Here is a 23278-nt window from a genome sequence, read left to right as displayed (position 1 = left end):
GAGATGAGTCAAGCATATCCCTCTGGCTGCGGATTGGCTGGTAGGGATAACAGGATGTCATCGGGAACCTTTCCTCTCCGCTATTCTAACTTTTCCTCGCAGGGACGGTCGGTCAGCCAGCAAGCATCTCAGGCAGCATGGGAAGATGTTAGAATCAAGCAGGCCCTTGAGAAGCCTCTCAGTCACTTCTCCAGCCTTCAGTCCCAGCACTATGGGAGCCTGAGAAACACCAGATCTAACTGCAGGACCTGAACTCCATTCAGAGTGTGTCTGCCCTGGAGCCTCTGCTCTGGGGGGGAGAGGCATTTGGTTTTCCTTTTGCAGCCCGTTGTCTTTGGGCGGTTCGGACAAAAGAGAACACACTGGTGATGTGGAAGAAGAGGAAGCGGAGGGGGATGGCTTCCCTATGAGAATGGTGGGAAAGACCAAACAGACATCATCACCTGGCAAAAGGGAAAACTCCCATCAACCAGTAATGGCTGGTGTACCTGAGACCAGGTGCCTGCTTGGATGCAGCAGCAGGAGTTACTCACGAAAGGGAGCAAACTTATGGAAGAGCAGGGTTGCATGCTGCCATCTTTGCACCTCTAACACCCTCAAAACCATTTCTCTTCCTATAGATTTTTTTCCTCCCTTTTAGCCCCTCCCAGCATTCAGGAAGGAGGTAAAACTGACAGGAACTGAAGGGGCTTGCCACCATATCCTGCTCAGCTCACGGACGGACCTAAACACTGGAGCGGGTGGCGCACAGGTGCCAAACAACCTCCTGCCCTACAGAGCAACATCTCCACATCTCCCTAACAACTGTCCTCAGTGATGTGACAGATTCCACATTTTTCCCCCAAGATGTGTCCTCCCCCATGCCTCTTCGAGGTGCTCTCAGAAGACAGCCACCTTAGAATAAGGATTCTAGTTTGCATAAGCCAGTGGATCCCAAGGTCAGCCCAGTGTCCCCAGGATGCCCACTGTGGGATGACATCACCTGTAATCTTAGTGTGCAGGGATTAGATAACTAGCTTGGACAATTTTAAGCATCCTGCTACACACAGACACACACACAGACACACAGACACACACACACACACACACACACCTCTCTTTTCTGCCTCCTCCAGAGACGTCTGGATGGCTCCCCAGGAAATGTCCCTAAGCCTCCCCGCAACACTCTGCTCTTTTAACATCTCGTTCCGTGGATGGATAGAACTTGTTTTCTCCCCTAGACTGCAGACGATCAAAACCACGAGACAGAATAACTTAGGATTGAGGAGACGAGAACCTTCTGTCAAACTGGACTTTTCCTCATCCATGTCTTTCACCTACGCACTAGCTCCCTGGAAGCATCTTGTCTACTGCTGAGGTTCTGCACTTGTATAGTGAGAAGCCAAGAGGCAGGGTTCCAGTTAATACCGAGACATTTAAGAAAAAGGTAAGTTGCCCCTTGCTGGTGTGCCTCACCTTCCACCCAACTGTGCAAAGACCTGTCATACACAAAGCCCTGGCCTCTCACACTGCCATCTTTCTACTTGCTCACCTTCAGGAGGTTACGCTAACACCGACGAGCAAGGCAAGAAAGAGGAGGCAGATCCTAGGAAACCAAAAACTTTGCACCACCTATTTCCTTATCAGAGTTCAACGCATTCGCTCTCTAAGCAAGTCCCTTCTGTCTTCTACTCAAGGTCCAGGAGCAAATTAACAAATGTCATGCTGTGCCATGAAAGAGTTAACACTTTGAAACAAAACAAAAAGGAACAAACCAGGGTGCTTTAAACTCCCAGGGCTTAGTAATGGTAGGTATGATGTTGCCTCCATTCCTGATTCCGTGGGTACCCAATCACAGCACTCTGCGGTGTGCCTAGGCTAGTCAATCCAGCACACAGTACAGACATTACCAATCGATTGCCAATTCAAGCTCAGGTTGCTGAAATCTTGCTAGCCCCTATGTTGTCAGACCAGGCTTCCTAATGTACCCATCCAAAGCAGATGGTCTCAGTCTTTCTGGCCTTCCTCCAGAAATGTCTAGATGATTTTTAGGAAAACACCCCGTTCCCCACAATGCCCCCTTTCCACTTCATGCTGGCCAACTCCACGTGCCCTGGAGAGCCAATCCTATGTGAGATGCTTTATGGGAATGCCAGTTAGGACCCACATTCCGACCCGCAGGTGGCAGATATTGGTAAAGAACGGTTTCCATCCCTTTCAGGCGCTGACTCAAGGCTACGAAAACTGGCCAGGCCAGACATTACCAGTCCTTTTCCGTTGCCATGGCCAGCAAAGAGGTAACCAACCTGCTAGCTGAGTTCTGTTCCCCTCCTCCCTTGGGCCCACCCACCCACCCACCCATCCATCCCATCCCATCCTCTGTGCCCAGAAGGGGCTAGTTGAGCTTGTTGCAGATCTCCAGAGCTTTTTTATACACCTGAGTCACATCGTCCATATCAGTGAGGAGAGAGAAGCTACTGTCTGCCAGCCGGTTCCGGTACCGCTTCAGGTACTGGGGCCGGGGCCGGTTATGGGGTGTCTCGAAGTCCTGAAGCTGAAGGAAATTTTCAGCAGAGACGCAGCTGCGGATGCGCTGCCGGGCTGGCCGATTCTCCTGCAGATCTAACAAGTCAAAGGAGTCGCTAGACAGGACACTGTCGTCGCTAATGACACTAGATGGGCGGCTGTAGCTCCGAGAGATGCCGTCAGAGGGGACCCCGGGAGCGGACAAGGATTCCAGTGTGGGCATTTCAGGGCCGGCGAGGGCAGGGTCTGCGGCACCATCTGAGTACCTGCTGCTGTGTTTCAAGATGCCCTTCCTCCGGCAGGCCAGGCTGTGGGAGGTTCCCCGGGCTGGGTCTGGGGAAGGGGAAGAGAGGCCACTGCCGATGACCACATCGTTACTGTCCAGCAGCTCCGAAGACTCGCTGCGCTCTGGGGATGAATAGTAACCAGACTCTCTCTGCTGGGTCTTTTTCAAGATGCCTTTCTTGGGCATGGTGGCTGACTGGTTGAGGCTGAGCTTCCCTGACATACCCGCCTCGGGGGAGCTGGCGAGGGGGAGGCCAGTCCTGCATAAATCTTGCTCCATTTTGAAAGGAGATGGTAAGGTAGGGCCCACAATGCCTTCGATGAAGCCAGTGCTGTGGGAGCGGTGTTCACTGTTGCTCCGTTTCTTCAGGATGCTCTTGGGTCTCTTGGAACCCAGCTTGGACGGGCTTTCAGGTACAGAGGAGTCCTGGCCAGACTGGGGAAAGTCATTCTCTTTCTTGGACTTCTTCAGCGACCGCTGCCGCTCCAACACAACCTCAGAGGCTCCTGGCTTGGCCAGACCCTTCATCTTAGCTTCAGCCTCCGCCTGCAGCCCCGTGGAACGGTGGTGCCAGTCAATGATCCGTGCCAGAAGCGGAGACTCAGAGTCAGGGAGGGCATCGCAGTCACAGACACTGCTCTTGTAGCCCCAGTTCACCCACCAGTGGTTGGCGATGTCCTCGATGGTGGCCCGGCGATCGGGGTTCACCATGAGCATCCACCGAATGAGGCCTCGGGCATCTAAGGCGTGAAAGACGGAAAGAATCAGGCTGTGCACGGCAGGGTGACTTTCCTTGACCGGCTAAAGAGACATGCTCACTTGGGGGAGGGGGCGGTGGGAGGAAGAAAGGAATGAGGGAGGGACCAAGGTAGGGAAGGAGAGAGAAGGAGAGAGAGGGGGAAGGAAAAGAAAACCCATTTGGAACATTCCCGCTTCATGCTAAAGGAGGAAGCCAAAGTCTTTAGACTATACAACAAAAACCTAACCAAGGCTCAGAACCACAACCAACAGAGCTGTCCCATCCTAGCTTGCTTTCCTTTCTGTGTTGTTTGCTCATTTGTTTGTGGTGCCACCTCATTTGTGCGCAAGCGCACACATGGGCATTTGCATATGTACATCTGTGTGTATGTGGAGGTCAGGGGACAATTCCAGGAATCCTTCCTCAAGCCCCTCAATCTTTTCTTTTAAGACAGGGTCTTCCACCCAGACCCCTCTAAGTAGGCCTGGCTGGCCGGCCAGCAAAACCCTAGGGCTCCATCCATTTATAACTCAACAGTGTGAGATCATAACTGTGCACTGCCATGCCAGGCGTCTGGGATCCTCAGGATCAAACTCAAGTTTTCACACCCACCAGGCAAGCACTTGTCTCCCCAGCCATGACTTTTGCTTTCCCACAGATGAAAGAGATGTCCTGGAATCGCTGACTCCCTGTCATCCCAGATTTGCATCCAGTCCCAACGGCCAGGGACTAGGGAAAGCAGACTCAGACTCACTCCAGTTGCTGCTTTGGCCAGCAGCATTCTCACCAAAAAACAAAAAGCAGGTGTCGCATGTCAACACACTGTCCTCAGTCACCTGGAAAAAGTGCTGGAGGCAGAGGATGGAGAGACACTCAACTGTGCCAGATGTGGCTCTTACCTGACACACCTGGGCAGGGAGAACTGCCCTACCCATGATGGCCCGGCCCCACTCCCAAGGTCTTTTTCTTAGCCAGGATCCTAAAGGCACGCCCAGCAGGAGCCAAGCTCAGTGAGCTCATCTCCTGTGGCTGTCTGACATAAGCCCTATTGGTATCCACCACACTGAGAGCTGATCTTTATCTGCCTCCCAGGTGGCCACAGACTCTTTAAAAAAAATCCCCCTTGTAAATCCTGCTGCCAGAGATCTAGGGGCAGGGCCCTGAGGATGCTGAGTAAGCCACAGGAGCCAACCTCACAGCTGATAAACTCAATTTATCAAGCTTTACCTTGTACCTCATCTACCCTGGGAGGCTGCCCTCCTCCCCTCAGCCACTTAGGAAGGCTGATAAGAGAGGCTGAAGGAGCCTAGGCATGGGGACAAAGTGATGTCACTCCTGAGAAGGGACAGGACATGATCACTCCTGAACTCTTACAATCTGCCAGAAATTTTACTGGGACCAGTTAGCAGTTAGTGAGTAAAGGACCACCACCACAGAAGTCACTCTGTCTGTCTGTCTACCACCTACCTACCTATCCACCCATGCAAGCCCTCATCTTTATACACTGGCTAATTTACCTAAACTCCAAGTCCCAAGTCAATCTTCCCAGCTCTTTTGCCAGCATCCTGTGGCCCACGGAGCACTGTAGACATCAGGCTCTATTGAGGGCATGTGCGGCACTCTGGCTGGACTCTGAGGCCGGAAATAAGCAGCCCCCTTCTCCGTCTGCTCATTTTCGTTCTTCCTGCGAGAAACCTGCCACTTAAAATGGCCCCACACAAGGGTCAGAAGTTCTGTCTGCTGTCCTCAAGTGCAAGGCGAGAAGATGTTGGTAGATAAACTTTGTTCAGACAGGAGTTTAAAAAAAAAAAAAAGTGCCGTTGGCCGCTGAGTTTGGGGCTAATAGATCAAAACTGCATACTAAATAAGGAGCCCTTAAAGATTAATGTGCAAAAAAGCTACATATCGATATAGGACAATAATTCCAGGTTCTGAGCCTCAAAGCTAAGCCTGTGCATCCCCTGGAGACAGCGACTAGTTCAATTGTCACTCATTTTGTGTTTGCAACAATTTTATAAAGCAACTGCTCATAACGAATACAAAACCCAAAACAACCATGCGTACATTAGATGGAATGCACACCAACATTAGTCTATGCTAAGCCACCTGTTCACATGCTTGTATGTACAAGCTGGTGCTTTCCCGTGAAGAGATAGAACTTTTGACCTTGGGTGCTCGGACCAAGAAAACATCCCAATGGCCAGAGAACCCCGGTAGCTAACTAAGCACAATCAACAGTACTATCTGACACACCCCTAGCTGCCAAGTAGGAGAGCCAGGCTTTGTTCTAGAATGGCCAGCCGTAGAGAGGCATCTCAAAGAGCCAGAGCCAACACAGACAGACAGGTGACAGAGAGAGGTATGGGACACAATGCCTCAGTAATAATGCCAGATGACTGGAGGTAGATACAATGGAGACCCCAAGTGAGGCCAGAGGCATACTACCCCACCCAAAGGACTGACAGATAAGAGCCCATGGTGGTTGGTTAAACCTATAGGTTTGTTTGTTTCGGGGTACAGCATGGTTGCTACACAAGAGCAAAGGCAGGGGACCCTTAGCATTATGGGAGGGCAGTGTATGTCTGCATGGAATGCTTTGGAAAGCCTTCCCAAAGCTCTAATTTATAGTGGAGGACTGGCTTGCCACATGTCATACAGAATATAAAAGCAAGAAGGGCTTCTGGGCTGCCCTGAAGAGCAGTTGCTTTGAACATCTCACGTAGAGAGCCAGTTTTTCAAGAACTACTAAGAAAGAACAAAGGAGACTAGCAGGAGATGCCTTATGAATCTAGAAAGAGCGCATGAGCTGGGGCAGATCAGCCAAGCGCTCTCCTAGCAAGCCCGGACCTCCACAGGGCGGTGGGGGATGGCGTGGGGGTGGGGGACACGTACCTGATGGCTGCGTGGGCTCCCGGTACTCTCCACTGCTGATCTGCCGGATGAGGTTTTTATGATCAAAGCCGTCGAAGGGCATTGTTCCATAGATGAGAGTGTAAAGCAAGACACCCAGGGCCCAGCTGTCGACCTGGAGCAGAGAGACGGGACACATGGGAGCTAGGATACAGACCTCAGATGCTTTCCAGACCCCTGGCATCACTGTGGGCAAGCCGCTACCCATAGCACCCCCAGGAACTAAATTTAGCACCTGGAAAGCAGGTCCCCCACCATAGCCTGACAATGGACAACGCAAGCCTACCCCCGGCCCCTGAAGTAGGGTACCGGCCACTGGTTCTCATAAGGATCCCATGAGGAAAGGAGAATTTAGATTACTTCCAGCTTAATTTGAAAAAAAAAATGAGAATAGGAAAAAGAGGCACAAGACCACTAAATTGCTTGCCCCCAGGAAAGCCCTTTGCAAGTAATGAACATAAAGCTGGGGTGCAGGGTCCTTCGTGCCTGACACAAGAATCATTCCCTCCCTTCACCTTCTCAGGGGTTTCAAGGTCAAATCTGGGCAGACAACAAATACAAAAACAAAGCAAGAATGAACTTGGGGCGTAAACGAGAAAAGCTGTGGACAGAGACAAACTGTAGAGTGTATTCACCCATCTTAGTGTCGTCATGGCTGGCACTACCGTGTACAAATGTGGTCTCAAAGTATTTGGTGTTTATAGAGAAGTGAGAAATGTGGCTTTTCTGTGGAATATCCCAGCTGATAAATGTTTCTTCTTTAAAAAAAAAAAAAGAGAGAGAGAGAGAGAGAGAGAGAGAGAGAGAGAGAGAGAGAGAGAGAGATGACCATGGCCAATGAAAGTGTGTTTGCTGACCAGATCTGAACGCTAGCTTGCAATCACAGTCAGTAACCACTAAAGACCAAAGAAACATTTGACAGTAAATGTGCAGGCTGGGTTTTAACACTTTTCCAAATTGAGCCCTATGCTTATCCCTTATATTTTATTTTTTTGAAGACTTTCTCTTTACTTTAGTGGCTAATGACTCTTGACGTTCTTTTCATCCCAGCCCTGCCACCAAAACACTTTCAGATGGATAGATATTTGGAAGAAAACATATCTACACGCTGAGCAAGATAAGGCATGGGTGAACCCCTGTAAGGGGAGGCTGTTCTTATAAGAGAGCAAATACTAACTCTTTAGTTTTCGTCAGTTAGACACAGGCTAGTGTCACCTGGGAAAAGGAACCTCGGTTGAGAAAGAGGCCTCCATCAGATTGGCCTATAGACTACTCTGTGGGATTTCCTCAGTTAATCATTAACAGGGGAGGGTCTGACCACTGGGGACAGCACCAACCCTCAGAAGGTAGTCCTGAGTTATATGCAGGCTAAGCAAACCATGAGGTGCAGTCCCAGTAAACTGTGCTCTCTTGTGGCCTCTGCTTTAGTTCCTGTCTTGAGGTTCCTGCCTCGAGGTTCCTGGCTCGAGTTCCTGCCCTGACTTCCCCTCATGACAGACTGTAAGCTGTAACGTGAAATCAACCCTTCCCTCCCCCACTGAGTGAGCTTCTTTTGGTCATGGTATTTATTGCAGCAATAGAAAATAAACTAGGAGAGATGTTTACCTTACAGGACCATGAAAGCTCTGTAAGGCACATAAAGAAATACATTTCTCATGAAAAGGAAGATGCCATAAAAATGTGGGGGTTTTTTGTTTGGTTTGGTTTTGTTTGTTTTTTTGAGACAGGGTCTTTCTGTGTAGCCTTGGCTGCCCCGGACTTGCTTTGTAGACCAGGCTGGCCTCGAACTCACAGCGATCCATCTGCCTCTGCCTCCCAAGTGCTGGGATTAAAGGTGTGTGCCACCACACCTGGAAAAAAATGTATTTTCTTAAATATACAGCCTACCAAAATAAGGGCAAAAGAGATATACACTGATGGTTTCTTTTGTTCTGTTTGTTTTGATATAATAGGAGGAAATTTAAGTTTCTAAAGCCAGGAAAATTATTAAAAACATAGTAATATATATGCATAAAAGCAAGATGCTATGTGGTCCTTACGAATCATATGCTAATAACAAACTTGGACGCTATCAGAAAATAATTATAGATTGACAAAAAAGCACGCGTGCACACGTGCTCATGTGTGGGTTTGTGTGGGTCACAGTATGCATAGCTTGTCTTTGACCAGCTGGATCTCAATTAGTTCTAAAGTGTTACCTTTGAAAACTCTAAATATCAAAGAAATCTTTTTTTTTTTTTTTTTTTTTTGAGACAAGGTCTCTCTGTGTAGCCTTGGCTGTGCTGGAGTCGCTTTGTAGATGAGGCTGGCCTCAAACTCACAGAGATCCCCCTGCCACTGCCTCCCAAGTGCTGGGATTAAAGGCGTGCGCAACCACACCCAGCTATAAAGAACTCTTAAGCAGATGCCTTGTAGTAGAAACAAGCATCTTTATCTCCTCTTTTAGGCCTCTCTAAGGTTTCCCACATCTTCTCCCCAGGCCTGGATAGTAATGTTCCTATAAATCAAACCAGGGCAAGTTGTCTTTGTTTGGTCTTTGGGAGTTTTAGGAACTTCCCGAGACCTAGTTCCTGCCTGCACCCTCCCTGCCCCTCTGGCTCTCTGCTCCTCCACACCAGCAGTCTGCTCACCTCTGGCCCTCGGTAAGGCCTGCCGTTGACAATCTCAGGAGACGCATAGAGTGGGCTCCCACAAAACGTTTGCAAGAACTTGTCTTTCTGGTACAGGTTGGAAAGGCCAAAGTCGGCGATCTGCAGAGAGAAGACAGACCCACAGGCGATGCGTTAGTGTGGAGTCACTAGTGTCTGCAAACTGCTGACTCGAACCACTCAGGGCAGGTGAGGATGCTTGGGCCACCGCTGTCTCTCAAACAAAGTGCCTCCCAGTGCAGTCAATAGCACTGAATACAGGTGTAACTAACTATAACACTTCAAGGCCCTTAGTGACCCACTCCCTCCCCAAACAAAAGCACAAGCTGGGTGTTAGGGTTAAAGATGAGATGGCACACAAGAGATAGGAATATAGGGAGACTTTTTTGGGGGGAGAAGGGAAGTGGAGAGGAATTGGGATCTGAGTGGGCCATGAAGGTAGGGAGAGAGAGAGACAGACAGACACACACACATACACACACACACACACACACACAGAGAGAGAGAGAGAGAGAGAGAGAGAGAGAGAGAGAGAGAGAGAGAGAGAGAGAGAGAGAGAGAGAGGTGGTGTTATTTTATCCTGGACCCACACCTGGTGGCAAGCAAGCAATGATGTCAGAGGTTGCTAAGCAACCTGGACGCAGGTTTGTGAAGCTGCTTATATGTTAACACTGGGGACCAAGTGTTCAAACACATGAGACCTTGGGGGACATTTCGCCTATAAGCCGAAACATCCCAATAATAACAGTTTTCCACAGAAATCACCACTTGGCATTCCCAATAAACACTAAAGTGCGGAGTAGGCCTTAGTGATGGCGTATGTTCCAAAGTTGCAAAGGGATGCTTAAAACTTTCAGGAGAACTATCCTGCTATGGTGTTTCTCTAAACATGCACGTCTAGGATAATTTATAAGTCAAAACAACAAGAGATTAGCAATGATATTTAATAACAAACTGGAACAATTATAACAATCTATAAAATTAACAGGCAGTATCGTTGTTCCTGCACTTTGTGCCAAAGTTAAGTAAAATAACGTCACCTGGACACAGGTACTACAATAAAACAGTCAATTTGGTAAATGGGGCAACTGGTAAGTGACAGGTGGGTGGGTAGCATATACAATGTGGATACTCTGGGTTCACTTCCCATCAGGACAGATGACATAAGACTCTGTCCCCACCACTCAGAATGGCTCACGATTTAAAACATACAAATTGCTTCTAGAATGTTTTATATAATATTTCGGTTCGAGGTGGGAATTTGGTGTAGTCTCTTTCCTGTAGCCCTAGGGGCTAAACACGGGGCCTCAGGCCTTTCATTATTATTTTTCATCGGAGACAAGCGTTCAATAAGTTCCTCAGGAAGGCGTTGAATTAACTCTGTAATCTAGGTTGAACTGGACCCGGTGACTCTCCTCCATCACCTCTGGACTTTCTGGGCCTGCAGGTGTGCCACCAATCCTGACTGAGGGGGACCACAGTGGTATGCACTTCACGCTGACTTATGCAGCGGACACCACCACCTTTTCTACATTTCACGTGCACGTGACTCAAGATGAAATGAACAGAGAGCACCGAGTTTTGAACCATTACAGCCCAGCCCAAACCCTCCCACTCGCCATCTGTGTGACACGGAGATCGCTGGAACGGCTTTAAGCCTAGCATACCGGCAGAAGACAGAAACCCAGGGTCTCTACCTGTCCTATCTCCAGGATTATTATGAGAAGGAGGAAATCATCCATTGAGATGAGACGGAGCACCCAAAAGCCCTCCCCTGAGCACGCACATTCAGTGCAAATGTTTGATCTAGACTAGCGTCCATCGTATTGCGCAGTCTTTGGCTTCGTGAAGGATTTTATGTGATGTCCTTTAGAGCAATGCGGTTTCATTTGTATGCATATAGTCTATGTACACGCATATAAACATGTACATATCTGTACGTACTATACATACATACATGTCTGACTTCTCTACCAGTCTCTTAGTCCTCTGCATAAGGTTCCACGTCTTTGTACCACCTTCTCTTTAGCAGCTGTTCCTGGCCAAGAAATGCTCACCACTGCAGTAAGCATTATAGCTTGAAAAAGCATAAGGAATTCATAGTTACATAAAATAATAATCCCAATTACCATTTATCAAAAATCTCCCAGTTATCCAGCGCTGGAGAAGTCTCTAATGCAATTCTATCAAAAACTATATTTATAAAAAATATGAATATACTTCATGTCAAATGTCATAAGGGCACCGACTTAAAAATAGATTTAAATTTTTTTAATTGCTCACAATGGTCAATTTTATGTTATGGGAGTTTTACCACAGTTTTAAGAACTTCACTTACCAAACAAGGAAATATGTTTAAGGAATTGGAATTACCTATCTAACAAAAGCTGAGCACTGGGCAGCAGTGCGCATGTGCACCTCTCCCACATTTCCCCCCCTCCCCCCGCCCCGCCACCCCCCGAACTACACTGCCCTGGGAGAGTCTGCAGATTCCGTCTGTCTCTGCCAGTCTTGCAAGTTGAACCCCCTGTGTGTTCCACCATCCGCAGCCTGATTTCTATATGTGCGATCCACATGCCCAGGGAGCCTCTGGGGCTGAATGCCACAGAAGCTGTTTTGAATGAAGCCCCTCCAATAAGGCTACTTTTGTTTTTTTTTTTAAAAGTCATCCTTGGATGACTGGAATGTCATTCAAAGCAGCTGTGCACAACCACCCTCCGAAAAGGCATTCTTGGGGCTCAGATTGCACTTAACTGCTCTGAATTCCACTTGCTTATCAAGGCCCCTTGACTGGCTTGCAGGGAGTCGGTGGAAAGCTTTGCAAAGCGCAGCCTGTCAATCAAAAGAATGGATCGGCTTCAACTCTGGAGTTTCCAAGGAGCCCTGAGGCTTCAGCCTCCCTCTGGCTACAGATGCAGTCCTGCTCAGTCACCGCACAGGGGGAATGCACTCAGCAGTGCCAATACCGTCTGGGACACATCGGAGCTTTCCAACACATGTGTGCGAGCACACCAATTGCACATGCACACTGTAGCCCGCCCCAGGAGCTTTCACACGGGCTGGGCATCTCTGCTTTCTACTCGGGATTAGTGTGTTTATGTTTCAGCCCACTCCCGTCCTTGCAGACTGACGCTTATCAGCCTCCCCGTAAAACTGTCATTGCTGCGGACACAAGATTAATACAAGTCCAGATTAGCCCGTGTTCTTGGCACTTGAGTGGAAAAGCAATATTAAGCAACACACACACACACACACACACACACACACACACACACACACACATACATACACAGCGTTCTCAGACTCTGAGCCACTCGGCTCTAGGATTTTTAGTGTCATATGGAGCTTATATCAACTATTGCTAAGTGGGGAGACACCACTGGGTACATATCCACCCAGACCTCTGTTCTCTCATCTGTAACACCGGGCCCTGTGGTGTCATGACAGTTAAATGGTATAAAGCATACATACAGTGTGTACGACAACAATGACACATTTGCCTTTAGACCCTGATAGGTAATGGCTTTCAGGACGCGTGAGACAGCACGCACTGTAATGCCAGGGACTGTCCACAGGCTCAAGGCCCCCCCCGCCCCGAACTGTCATGTGAGTAAATTGGCTTGAATCACAAAGTGAAGGAGTCCTTCTCTTCTTTGACGTGAGTCAGGAAGGTGGTAAGCCACGTGGGCCTAGCTAAAGCATCTTCACATTTACCAGAGAGGACCAACCGGGCTCACCGCCTGGAGCAGCACCCAACATCAAACATCAAAATAAAATGCAACACTGCCATTTGATTTCCATTATCTTCCATTATCTTGAGCGTTTCGTTGGCTGGCCGTACTAGTTTTCCCACCAAATGCCATTCATTATCTAAGGCCTCCTTTCTAAATCAACACAACTCTACAGAGGGACTCGAACCAAATACAAACACCAGCAGCCTAGAAAAAGCAAAATCCCAAAGAGTGAGGAGGTGGGCTGGGGAGGGGAAACCGAAATAGGCTGTCCTGGACTCCCTTTGTAGACCAACCGGACGGGCCTCGGGCTCACAGAGATCTGTCTGCCTCTGCCTCCCCAATGCTGGGGTTAAAGGTGTGCGCCACCACGCCCACCTCAGCTCCATTTCTTAGTCTTGCCCCGTTCCTATCTGGCCAGCACCAGCATCGCTTCATAGCATCTTAGAAGACAGACTTTAAGCTCTGCCCCCAAGCCCCTTTAGGGTAACTCTTTGCTGACACACTGTTAAGCCTTGGAGAAAGAGGCCTCCCTGTTTTGGTGGTGGTAGCGAGGGCTGCGGGGCGGGGGCGGGGGGGGCGGGCGGAGTTGGTTGGCTTTTCTGATTGTTTGTTCAGTTTTGTTACTGTTGTTGCTGGTGCTAAACTGTTGACCTGCCCCCAAATTAAATCAGAGTGACCCTTGAACTCACACTATTATCGTATAGCTCAGCCTACAGCCTGAAAGGCATCAGAGTAGGTTAGTCTCGTGAGTTTAATTTGGACCGTCCCTGTGACTATTCACTCCTCTTTAGAGGTGTGCCTCTTTAGAGAGTGAGAATCGAAGTGAAAAGGATAAATTTAATGGGGGGGGGGGGAGCTCATTCACGTGTCAGCGGGATTAACCCCACTTCAACGCAGGCGAACCCTGAAGATGAGTGCCATGTGAAATAAGCCAGGCGCAAAAAAGACACTCCTTGTCTCAGTCTATTTATACACAGTCCCTAGAGTAGACAAATCATAGAAACAGAAAGTAGAATGGTAGGGATTGCCCGGGGGCTGGTTGGGGGTGGGGGGAGAACTTAATGGGCGTGGAGAACCAGGTGCAGAATAGGGCTGTGGGCTGCAGCTGGGTGCCAGGATGGTTCTAGAATACCGAGGATACTTCCTGCCTCTGTGCTAGACACTGAAGTACAGTCGGCTTTAAGTTACATTATGCATATTTTGCCACCATCCAAAAAGAATTAACCCTAAGGTCACTAGGAATAACAAGCTCACTTGATAGAAAGAGGAACCAGGTTGTTGGTGTTCACAGCTAATGAAGGAAGCTTATGACAAGGATAATTAAGACCGGCAGCCAGGCCCTGGCAGTATCTAGCAGGAAGTGCCCAACCCCCGACTCTTATGACTCAGAAACCAAAGATCAGAGGCTTCCGAGTCATAAGAATCTGGGCTGAACTTTGACCTTGTCATTACTAGGTTAAAAATGGGTGGGTACCACCAAGCCACTCCATTTGTCTATCTGCAAAAACAGACTCAGCACTCTTGCCCATAAAGTTGTTTTAAAAAATGACTACTGGAGGCATCCCCATTAACACCTAGAGGCCAACTCAGAACTGACAGCCCTAGAAGCTCACCTCAGAGCCAAGAGAGATGCATGACCTTCAGCCATGTGTGGAAAAGGCAGGTCCAGGTGTGAGTGGCAACCTCACAGGAAAGAAAGAAAGGGGGAGGGGCAGGTAGAGCTCCCGCACTCTAGCTCCAATCCCCACCCCCACCCCCTTTTTCCAGTTCTGAGGCATGCCAGTCAGTCTATCGCTACTCCTACCCGGATCCTTGAGCCAGCATCAGTATCACTCCCAGAGCATCTTAAGAGAGCAGACTCTCAGGCCCTGCCCCAGGCCTGAATGGTCCATTAGGAAGGGCTGTTGCGAACCCAAATTAACAGGCACGTGGCAAGTGCAAAGCCCGTGTCCTAGCGTGTAGCAGGCCTTCCATAGTAAAGCGGTGACACTTCTACAACTCTGAGCTTTCAGTTGTCTCTGCTGGGAAACAGATCTGCAAAAGTACTAACAGGTGCTACGAAAACGACACTCAGTGGATAAGACTTGTAATGATCGCAGCAGCACAGCACTGCCTAGGAGCCCTAGGTAAACCTTCCTCTCTCCTCGCAGCAACCCTTGGAGAAAGGCCTTACTATATTGTTCGGTATTCCTTTTGGCAGATAAGGAAACTGAGGCAAGTGTCTTGCCAGAGGAGCCTTTGCAGAGCCACCCTGGCTGTTAAACTCCAGGTCAAGGAGAGTCATTGTTCACAGGAAATGGACTTTCTGTGAGTCCAGGAAGATAGTAATTCCAAGCAGGAAGACACACTCCATCACTCCTATCCGGCCTCAGAGTTAATTACTGTGGCTTCACCTAGGACGGCCACTGTCCTGTGCAGTCGGAAGGGAGTATGTAGAACAACGGGCGGGAGGGAATCAACTGGCTTTCATCTCCAGAAGAATTATCTCTTGAGACCAGAAACAACCAGCCAAGAGCAACCTGGGAAACTCTTACTAGAAGGCGTGACAGGGGCCACCCTGCAGAGGATTGCTAATGCACAGCCGGTGCCACTTAGCTGCACGGGCATCTCCAATGCCCTGGATGGCTGCTCTGCCCACAGTTGGGTTCTCTCAGCCTGATCGTTGGCCACTATCAGCGCTCGGAGATTGCTCCCAGGGACAGCTGTCTGCAAGTCAGCAGCACTCGAGAGAGAAAAAGAGAGGACCCTTGGGTGACCGTCTTTGGGACAGAGAGCGAATCTCCGGGTTGGTAGTAAAGAGGAGACTCTGCGATGGAGTGGGAAGAGGTTTGTAGCCAATCAGCTCTAGGAATCTTCCTTCCTGTAAAAAAAAAAAAAGAGGCGACCAGAGGAGACGCCACGTGGAAGGTCTGGCCCAGGACTCTGGCTTCCAGCAGGAGTTCAGCAAATGTACTTTCCTCTTCTTTCCTTTCCTCTGCAAGCTCATCATCTGGTCCTTTCTCTGTCAGATCTGTCCCCAGTCTTCAGAACGCAGCCTGTCACCACTTCCTCCTCAAAGGCTTTCTGCTCCGTCTGGCTAGACAGACTCACCGCCTTCCTGCTTTAGCACATCCAGATGGCATGGGGTGGGGATAGGGGTGGGGGTGCGGCGGGTGGGGTGGGCAGGAGGGGAGTACCTGGCCTGCCAAAGGATAAGAAAATCTTTCTGGAGGAAGACCCCGAAAGTACAGACAGACAAGGAGGAGTGGAAAAGGCATTCCAGACAGAAGGAACTGTGTGTCCCAAAGGTCAGGAAGCCAGAGAAAGCTCCCTAGATCCGAGGAGTCCAAGTGCAATGCAAAGAAGCCTTCCGGGGCTACAGAATGGCACCGCCAGGCTCCGTCCGCACCCTGACCCTTCACTGGACAACTGGATCACATGTTTATTGCCCTCAGCTCCAGCTAAAACCTCAAGACCACTGGAGGAGGCGTGAGGGGGTGGGGATGGGGGCGGAGAATGGGTGTGTGGCCATCCGGTGGTTTATTATCACTGCTAATTGAATGATCTCCAGACTCTGAGCTCCAGGACAAAAGAGACCTGGCGATCTGACTCGGCGTTAAATTCCCCAACACCCAGCACAGGACTAAAGACTAGCACTCGACGTCTTGGTATGATCAAAGACATATTGCCTATCATAGATACTCAGCTCCTGAGAGAACAGACGATTGGCTCGAGGCAGCACAGGTATACCACGACATATACAGCCCTGCGTATACACGTGTGCACACACGATGGGTTATATGAGCTGGGTAACGCAAGAATATAAAGTTCTCACACTCAAAAGCCCGGAGGTCCACGAACCCGAGCCCTCGCCTTGCTAAGCTGCCAAGATTTCTATCTTATCTTGTCCCTGCCACTCAAAGGTTCTTTCTTTTTCTTTTTCTTTTTTTAAGTTTTATTTTTTATTTATACAGCATTCTGCCCACACGTGTGCCTGCTCACCACAAGAAGGCACCAGATCTCATTACAGGTGGTTGTAAGCTACCATGTGGGTGCTGCGAATTGAACTCGGGACCTTCGGAAGAGCAGCCAGTGCTCTTAACCCCTGAGCCATCTCTCCAGCCCCAAAGGTTCTTTCTTAAGCCACAGCAACCATGCGTCCATTTTCACAGGCGCAACAGACCCACTCCCCTCTGCTCCTCTCCCCCAGCTCTGAGAGCTCAGCAGATTCCCAGCCCTCTTAGAGGAGGTCAGCTGACCCGGGTGCCTGGCCCTCTTCCGGGGGTGTGGGAGGTGGGGTGGGGAGGCAGTTTTACGGGGGGAGAGTGGGGGGGGGCCGGGAGCCTTCTCTGGGAATTGTCAGCATTCCATTCTCCCAGAGAGTGGGATGTGAATCTGGCCTGTTTTTATTAATTGCAAATTAATGCTGGTCTGGGTGCTTATTTTAGTTCGTGCTTCCACAGAGGATGGAATGCGATCCGCAGCGGCGGCGGCGGTGGCAGCAGCAGCGGCGGCAGCATTGCGCTCATTCCTTCTGCCTTTGGACTGCATGAATATTTTTAGAAGCCGCACCCTCTTGCCGTGGCCAGATAAATAATTTCCAAAAACCAGATGTGCTCTCTGCAAAGCAATGTCAGGCAGAGAACGGAAGGAAAACCAGCCACACAGGCTCACACCCGAAATTGAAGCCACATCTAACACATTTAAGCTAGAAGCATCTATGGAGGCTCCCTGGGGCAATCATGCCACTTTCTTTAAACGCAGGCACAGGCCAAGTGGACCCACAAAGGAACAACCAGTCCCCCTGCTCTAACCGGGTCGGTTGGTAGCACATTGGTAACCATGGTCCCCCTAGGCCCAGGCAGAGATAGCCTCTCATTCACACAGAGGCCAGCTTGTGGCCATGTGTCTGACTGCTCCTGTCAGCAACTGTCCTTTCTAAATATGCTCCTGCAAAATGCTGCGTCAGGGAGAGTGGAGCCCATACAGCCGGAAGACAGAGCAACCAACACCAGCTGAAACACATTTAAAAAAAAAAAAACCTTGGAAGTGGGTGTGAGATGATGAAAAGGCTTTGCCTGGAAGGCAAACACGTGAGTTCTAATCCTGGTTCGGCACTCCTTTGCCCCCAAATCCAACAGTTCTAAATGCCACCATGTGCCAGGCACCACAGGGAAAACAAAGATAGTACCAACTGCTTCTCTTGGGCCATGTCCCTTAGACTTTCTGGGTTGGAAAACGACCCTCAACAAGTTATTTCAAGTAGAATAACAGGTCTTGATTGAATTCTTTGAAATAGTGGAGAAAGCATAAGTGATGACTTTTTTAAATGATGGATTTGATTTTGTGTGTGTATGTGTGTGTGTGTGTGTGTGTGTGTGTGTGTGTGTGTGTGTTCCCATCCTGGGAAATGACAGGAGGAGGAGCATAGATTCCTAAGACAAAGACAAAAAGAAATACAGAACCAAACTTGAGTTTTGTAAAGCACTAGGTGTACCTGCTTAGCTATAGAAACAGAGGATGAAAACCCGGCCCTGGAAAGCCACAGCTCCATTCCATTTGCAAACGAGCTGGTCTTCCAGGCTGCTGCACCATTGTCCCCTAGACAATACCTTTCTGAATTCTGGGCCATTCTTCCTGGCCATTAGGGAATTATATGCCTCCACAGGAAGCTATGCGCCTTATCACTTCTGGGACTACACCACGGGACCAAGAGGTCACACTGTACCACAGAACCTAATCCCCAGGCGAGAGGCTCGCATTCCAGACCTTGTAAAGACTACACATTTAGTTCTGAGAGCTCTGAGCAACAGGTGGCAGGAAGAAAATGGACAGGGTCACAGAGATCAGCGGATAGCACAGAACCCTTAGAAGGCAAGGGTCCGATTTTGCAGCAGGGCCCTTCCCCTCCCCCCCCCAACCCACTTTCCCAGCAGCTGGCTTTCCATGCATTTCCTCCTTCAGGGCCCAGCCACTTAGGCAAGCTCTTAGGATGATGAACGCAGCTAAGTGCCATCTCCTTTGACCCTATTTTTAGCTAAGGATTTCACATTTGTTACCGATTGCCTAGAATTGGGGATTGTCCACAGAAGTTGTCAGGGAAAAACATTTTACTGGAGAAAATGAACAAATAAATGGTGGACACAGAGCTAGCTAGCCTCCCTCCCTGACAGGGTTAAAAAAAAAAAAAAAAAAATCAATGGGCGAGAACTGCATCCAACATCCTGGCATCAGTAAGACACAGAGTTCTAGCAGAAACCTAGCTATTCGGCTAATATGTAGACAGTGGATTCCAACACTTTTAATTCTGAACATAGAGGATAAATTGTAAAGGCCCCAGAGCAACAGTCTGTGGCTGTTACTGTTACTTATTTTGTAACCGAAGAAACTTAGTTATGTGAGTTTTTGTTTTTTCCCAATGACAAGGAGCTAGGAAGCACCACTACCTATAAATTGCTTTCCTCACTCCCTTTCTCAATCCTGGGAGCTGAACCCAGGGCTTCATATGTGTCAAATAAGTGTTCCACCATCTCCAACCCATACCTTAAAAAACAAAACAAAACAAAACAAAACTTGATAGTGCTCTTTCTAGAATAATCTAGCCACTTGCCAGAAAGGAAGAGAACCTGAGATTTCACTTCCTGTTCCTAGGGAAAACTGCTTTGACCAATTATTTTCACCGGACTATGGACTACACAGAAATATGTAACAGGGGTCTCGACTATTTTGTGAGTAGGCCATGGAGGAAGGGGAGCTGTATCTGTCAAGGATTGCTCAAAGGATGCTCCTGACTAATGCTTGACTGCCATGTTCTACAAACCCTGAAACAAGTTCCAAACTCTAAAACAGCGCCGTTCTTCCAAGCAAGGATGAGGTTCCCTCACACACCCATCCATCGACTGACAGCAACAACAACAAGACGAGGTGTGAGATTGTTCCTATGCCTTGTCTGGGGACCAGGGAGGAGCCTCTCACGTCACGAGTGTCCCATTAGAGGGCTCTCGCAGTGTTGGGAGTACAGAAGGCATTGCAAAATGAAACCCACACAGCGAGCACCGTTTATTTTGAAATGGTGTTTGCTTATTTTGCAGCCATGGTCTGAAAGGACAATCAGAGTGCTCCCCAGGAGGCCCTTGAACCCTGTCCCGCTTTCTCCAGCTCCAGCCGCAGTCATGTGAACTCCACCACTCGCCCTTTCTTTAAGACTGTTTTTTTTTAAAATCTCTAATTGTGTGTGTGTGTGTGTGTGTGTGTGTGTGTGTAACCTGTGCATATGTGAGTGCAGGTGTCCATGGTGGCCAGTAGAGGGTGTAGGATCCCCCGGGAGCTTGAGTTCCAGGTGGTTGTGAGCAGCCCAGATGTGGGTGCTATGAACTAAACTCGGGTTCTCTGGAAGAGCAGTGAGCATTCTTAATTGCTGGGCTATCCCTCACCCTTTCTGAACTAGCATCATCTTGCCCACCAGACTGTGCACTTCCCGAGGGCAGGGACTGTGTGTCGGCAGGGAGAGTCTGGCAGGTAGTAGGGACCCTTTCCTGCCTATTGAATTAAACCGAATGAGTTGATTGCTAGGAGTCTTGCCAGGGGACAGAGTGGCTGCCTCAGATCCCGGCCTATGTGGCCTCACACCCACCAGCCACACCCACCCGCCACACCCACCTGCCACACCCAGGCTCTGCCTGAGCTTTACCTTAATATTGCAGTTGTCATCAAGCAGTATATTTTCCAGCTTCAAGTCCCGGTGGACCACACCATTCTGCAATGAGAAAACAGGGAAGACGTGAACAGGAGCCGGTGAGATGACAGACAGCATGAGAGCTCTTGGGGGGGGGGGGGGGGAGGAGGGAAGAAGGCCGGGTGGGCACAGGGGACAGTCTGACAGATGAAAGAAATACACCCGCGCCGGTGGTGGTCTTCACCTCCATCCTTCAGGCCTGCGCTCGCTGTCAGACAGCAACCAGCGACAGGAGAGCATTAGTCACTTGCTGTGTGCGGTTAAAGGAAAAATGACTGGAATCCATTCTCCCCACCCCCACCCCTCCAGAGGCTGTAAACCAGCGGGGGGGGGGGGGATTCTTTGTGGTAATGTACATCAGCAGCATGAGAGCAATATAATCCCAGAGAGTATAGACCCTGTCTGAGACGGGGTTTCCAGGGAGGCCGCTGACATCTCAGCTGGGGTCTCAGAGCATAGGGCTCTGGGAACAGCCTGCCTGCATGTCTGTCTGTCTGCCTGCCTGCCTGCACGTCTGTCTGCATCCCTCATGCTAAAAAGAGGCCTGACCCAGTCTCCTAAGCTTTGTCTCAGATGCTCCCTAAGCAGCCGGCTGGAAAGGCTTGAAAAGCCCCCTCCCCACTCTATGGGACTCAGGGCTGATGAAAAGGGAGGAGGCAGGACCAGTGAGCCCAGAGCCACTGGGGACTGTTATTATACCTTGTGACCTTTTCATTCAGGCAAAGTGCTGGCCAACCAGGATGCTGAACTTCATAGCAGCCAGCCAGCTTAAGGGGAAAGAACACCAATGGGCTGGGGAGCTGGGGAGCTGGGGAGCTGGGGAGCTGGGGAGCTGGGGAGCTGGGGAGCTGGGGAGCTGGGGTGACAGTTCTGTCCAGCTGGCCTGCTCAAGTCTCTTAGGGGCAGTGGGCAGGGAAGGCTGAAAGAATGGCTCTGGAGCTGTGTGGATGTGCATCAGGCAGTGGGGTCCCAACGTCACTCTGGGTAAACAGCTTCTGTGGAGAAAAGCTATTATATTGAGCAACCTGATGAGCCTGGCCCTGCTTGGGTTTTTTTTGTTTTTGTTTTGTTTTGTTTTTCAGCTTGTTTTCTTTCTGTTTGACAGCTTCTCATCTCCACCATCCCTGACTGGAGAGAGATGGCATGTGCTCACACTACTGTTTTTGCTAATCCAAACTCTCCAGAGGTGTCCTAGGTTCAGGAATGCATAAAAACAAGTCTCCCGGAGAAGAGCTACGGAGAACAGGGAAGCTGATTCTGCTTTGGTCTTACATTAAATACCAGGAAAGGTTTGGTTCACATGGTCACATTCCTGCCTGACATAAGAAGACGGAAGGAGTCTGAGAAAGTCCCATTCATACACAACCGACATATTCATAGCTTCAAATACCAGAAGTAGTTTGTGGCACCCTCCTCCAGAGTTTCTTGAGGATAAGTCACAGACTACTGGATGGGCTGATCATGGGTGTCTCTCGTGTCCACAAAGAGGTCAACCAAAGGGTTGTGTGTACACATCTATGACCCTAGCACCAATATACAGAGACAGGCAGATTCTGAGGGCTCAGTCACTGGCAAGGCAATCTAATGGAACTGGCAAGCTCCAGGTTCAGTGGGAGACCCTGTCTCTAAAACTAAGGTGGGAAGTGACTGAGGACCCTTGGCACTGACCTCTGGCCTCTACACACACATGCACTAATGAACACACCTGCACACATGGACACACACACACACATACATGCACGGAACTTGAATAGGGGAATTTTTGTCTTCCTAGTCTGTATATTTCCACAATGAACTAACAAAGGCTTTTATAATATTAAAAGTATCGCGAGGTGCCAGAAGACTACCTACAGCCAAACTTACAGGCCATACCTTGTGACAATAGTGCACCGCAGACACGATCTGCCGGAAGAAGTGTCTGGTCTCCCTCTCGCTGAGGCGTCTCCGCTCGCTGATGTAATCGTACAGCTCTCCTTTGCTGGCATATTCCATGATGATCACAATCTTATCTTTGTTCTCGAACACTGTGGGGCAGGGGAGGAAGAAACAAATGCTCCGTTATCCGGCAGGATTCGCTATGGCCACAGAGATGGAGCAAGGGAGAACGCGGAGACATCACTGAGTCAGATGTGGGGGTAAGGAGCGGAGGGAGCAGGTCACAGATCTGTGCCTTCAACACTAGGAGGACTTGGGACAATGGTGGCGTCACTCTGTCCCTGAACCCACCTTGTACAGCTGAGAGAAACATATGCAGACCCCATTCCCATTAGCAAGGGCATTTCTCCCCCACCCCCTCCCACCCTGCTTAGTTGCCCACAGAATGGACAGAGGCTAATTAACCAACACGAGTCAAGGGCTGTGGAGAAGGCTCAGCAGTAAAGCACTTGCCACCCAGATGTGAGGACCTGAGTTTAGAACCCTAGAGGCCAAGTAAAAGCCAAACGCAATAGCATGACATGTATGTGATGCCAATGCCCCTGCTTGGGGACTGGAAGGTGGGGACAAGGAGTTGTCCCTGGAAGCTCTACCAGCCAGGCTAGCTTACACAGCATCAAATAAGAGACTGTTGGGAACATGGTAGAATGTGAACGCTGACAGCAGAGGTTGCTCACTGACCTCTATGTCCACCGTGGCGCATGCGCGCACGCACACACACACATGTATGCATGAACACCCACACCTGCATATGAACACACACACTCGGAAACACACATGCACACGTGCATGCACACGCACTATCAC

At 49.5% G+C, this 23278-nt stretch overlaps 1 protein-coding gene across 1 annotated transcript in view; it reads right to left on the bottom strand.

The window, feature by feature from the left end:
- Positions 1 to 2347: 2347 nt before the first annotated feature.
- The window catches only part of Nuak1 (NUAK family kinase 1), a 66564-nt gene continuing 45633 nt past the window's right edge, over positions 2348 to 23278 (bottom strand). The window contains exons 3-7 of the mRNA XM_051172694.1: positions 22409 to 22560; positions 20492 to 20557; positions 9071 to 9190; positions 6423 to 6555; positions 2348 to 3531 (exon numbers count right to left, since the gene is read on the bottom strand). Coding sequence (XP_051028651.1) covers positions 2375 to 3531; positions 6423 to 6555; positions 9071 to 9190; positions 20492 to 20557; positions 22409 to 22560 — 1628 coding nt within the window. The 3' untranslated portion in view covers positions 2348 to 2374. The remainder of the gene's footprint in view (positions 3532 to 6422; positions 6556 to 9070; positions 9191 to 20491; positions 20558 to 22408; positions 22561 to 23278) is intronic.

The sequence above is a fragment of the Acomys russatus genome, chromosome 31 (genome assembly GCF_903995435.1).
Source record: "Acomys russatus chromosome 31, mAcoRus1.1, whole genome shotgun sequence".
Taxonomy (NCBI): domain Eukaryota; kingdom Metazoa; phylum Chordata; class Mammalia; order Rodentia; family Muridae; genus Acomys; species Acomys russatus.
Note: the sequence above shows the minus strand (reverse complement) of the source record. Positions and strands in the feature narration are given on the sequence as shown.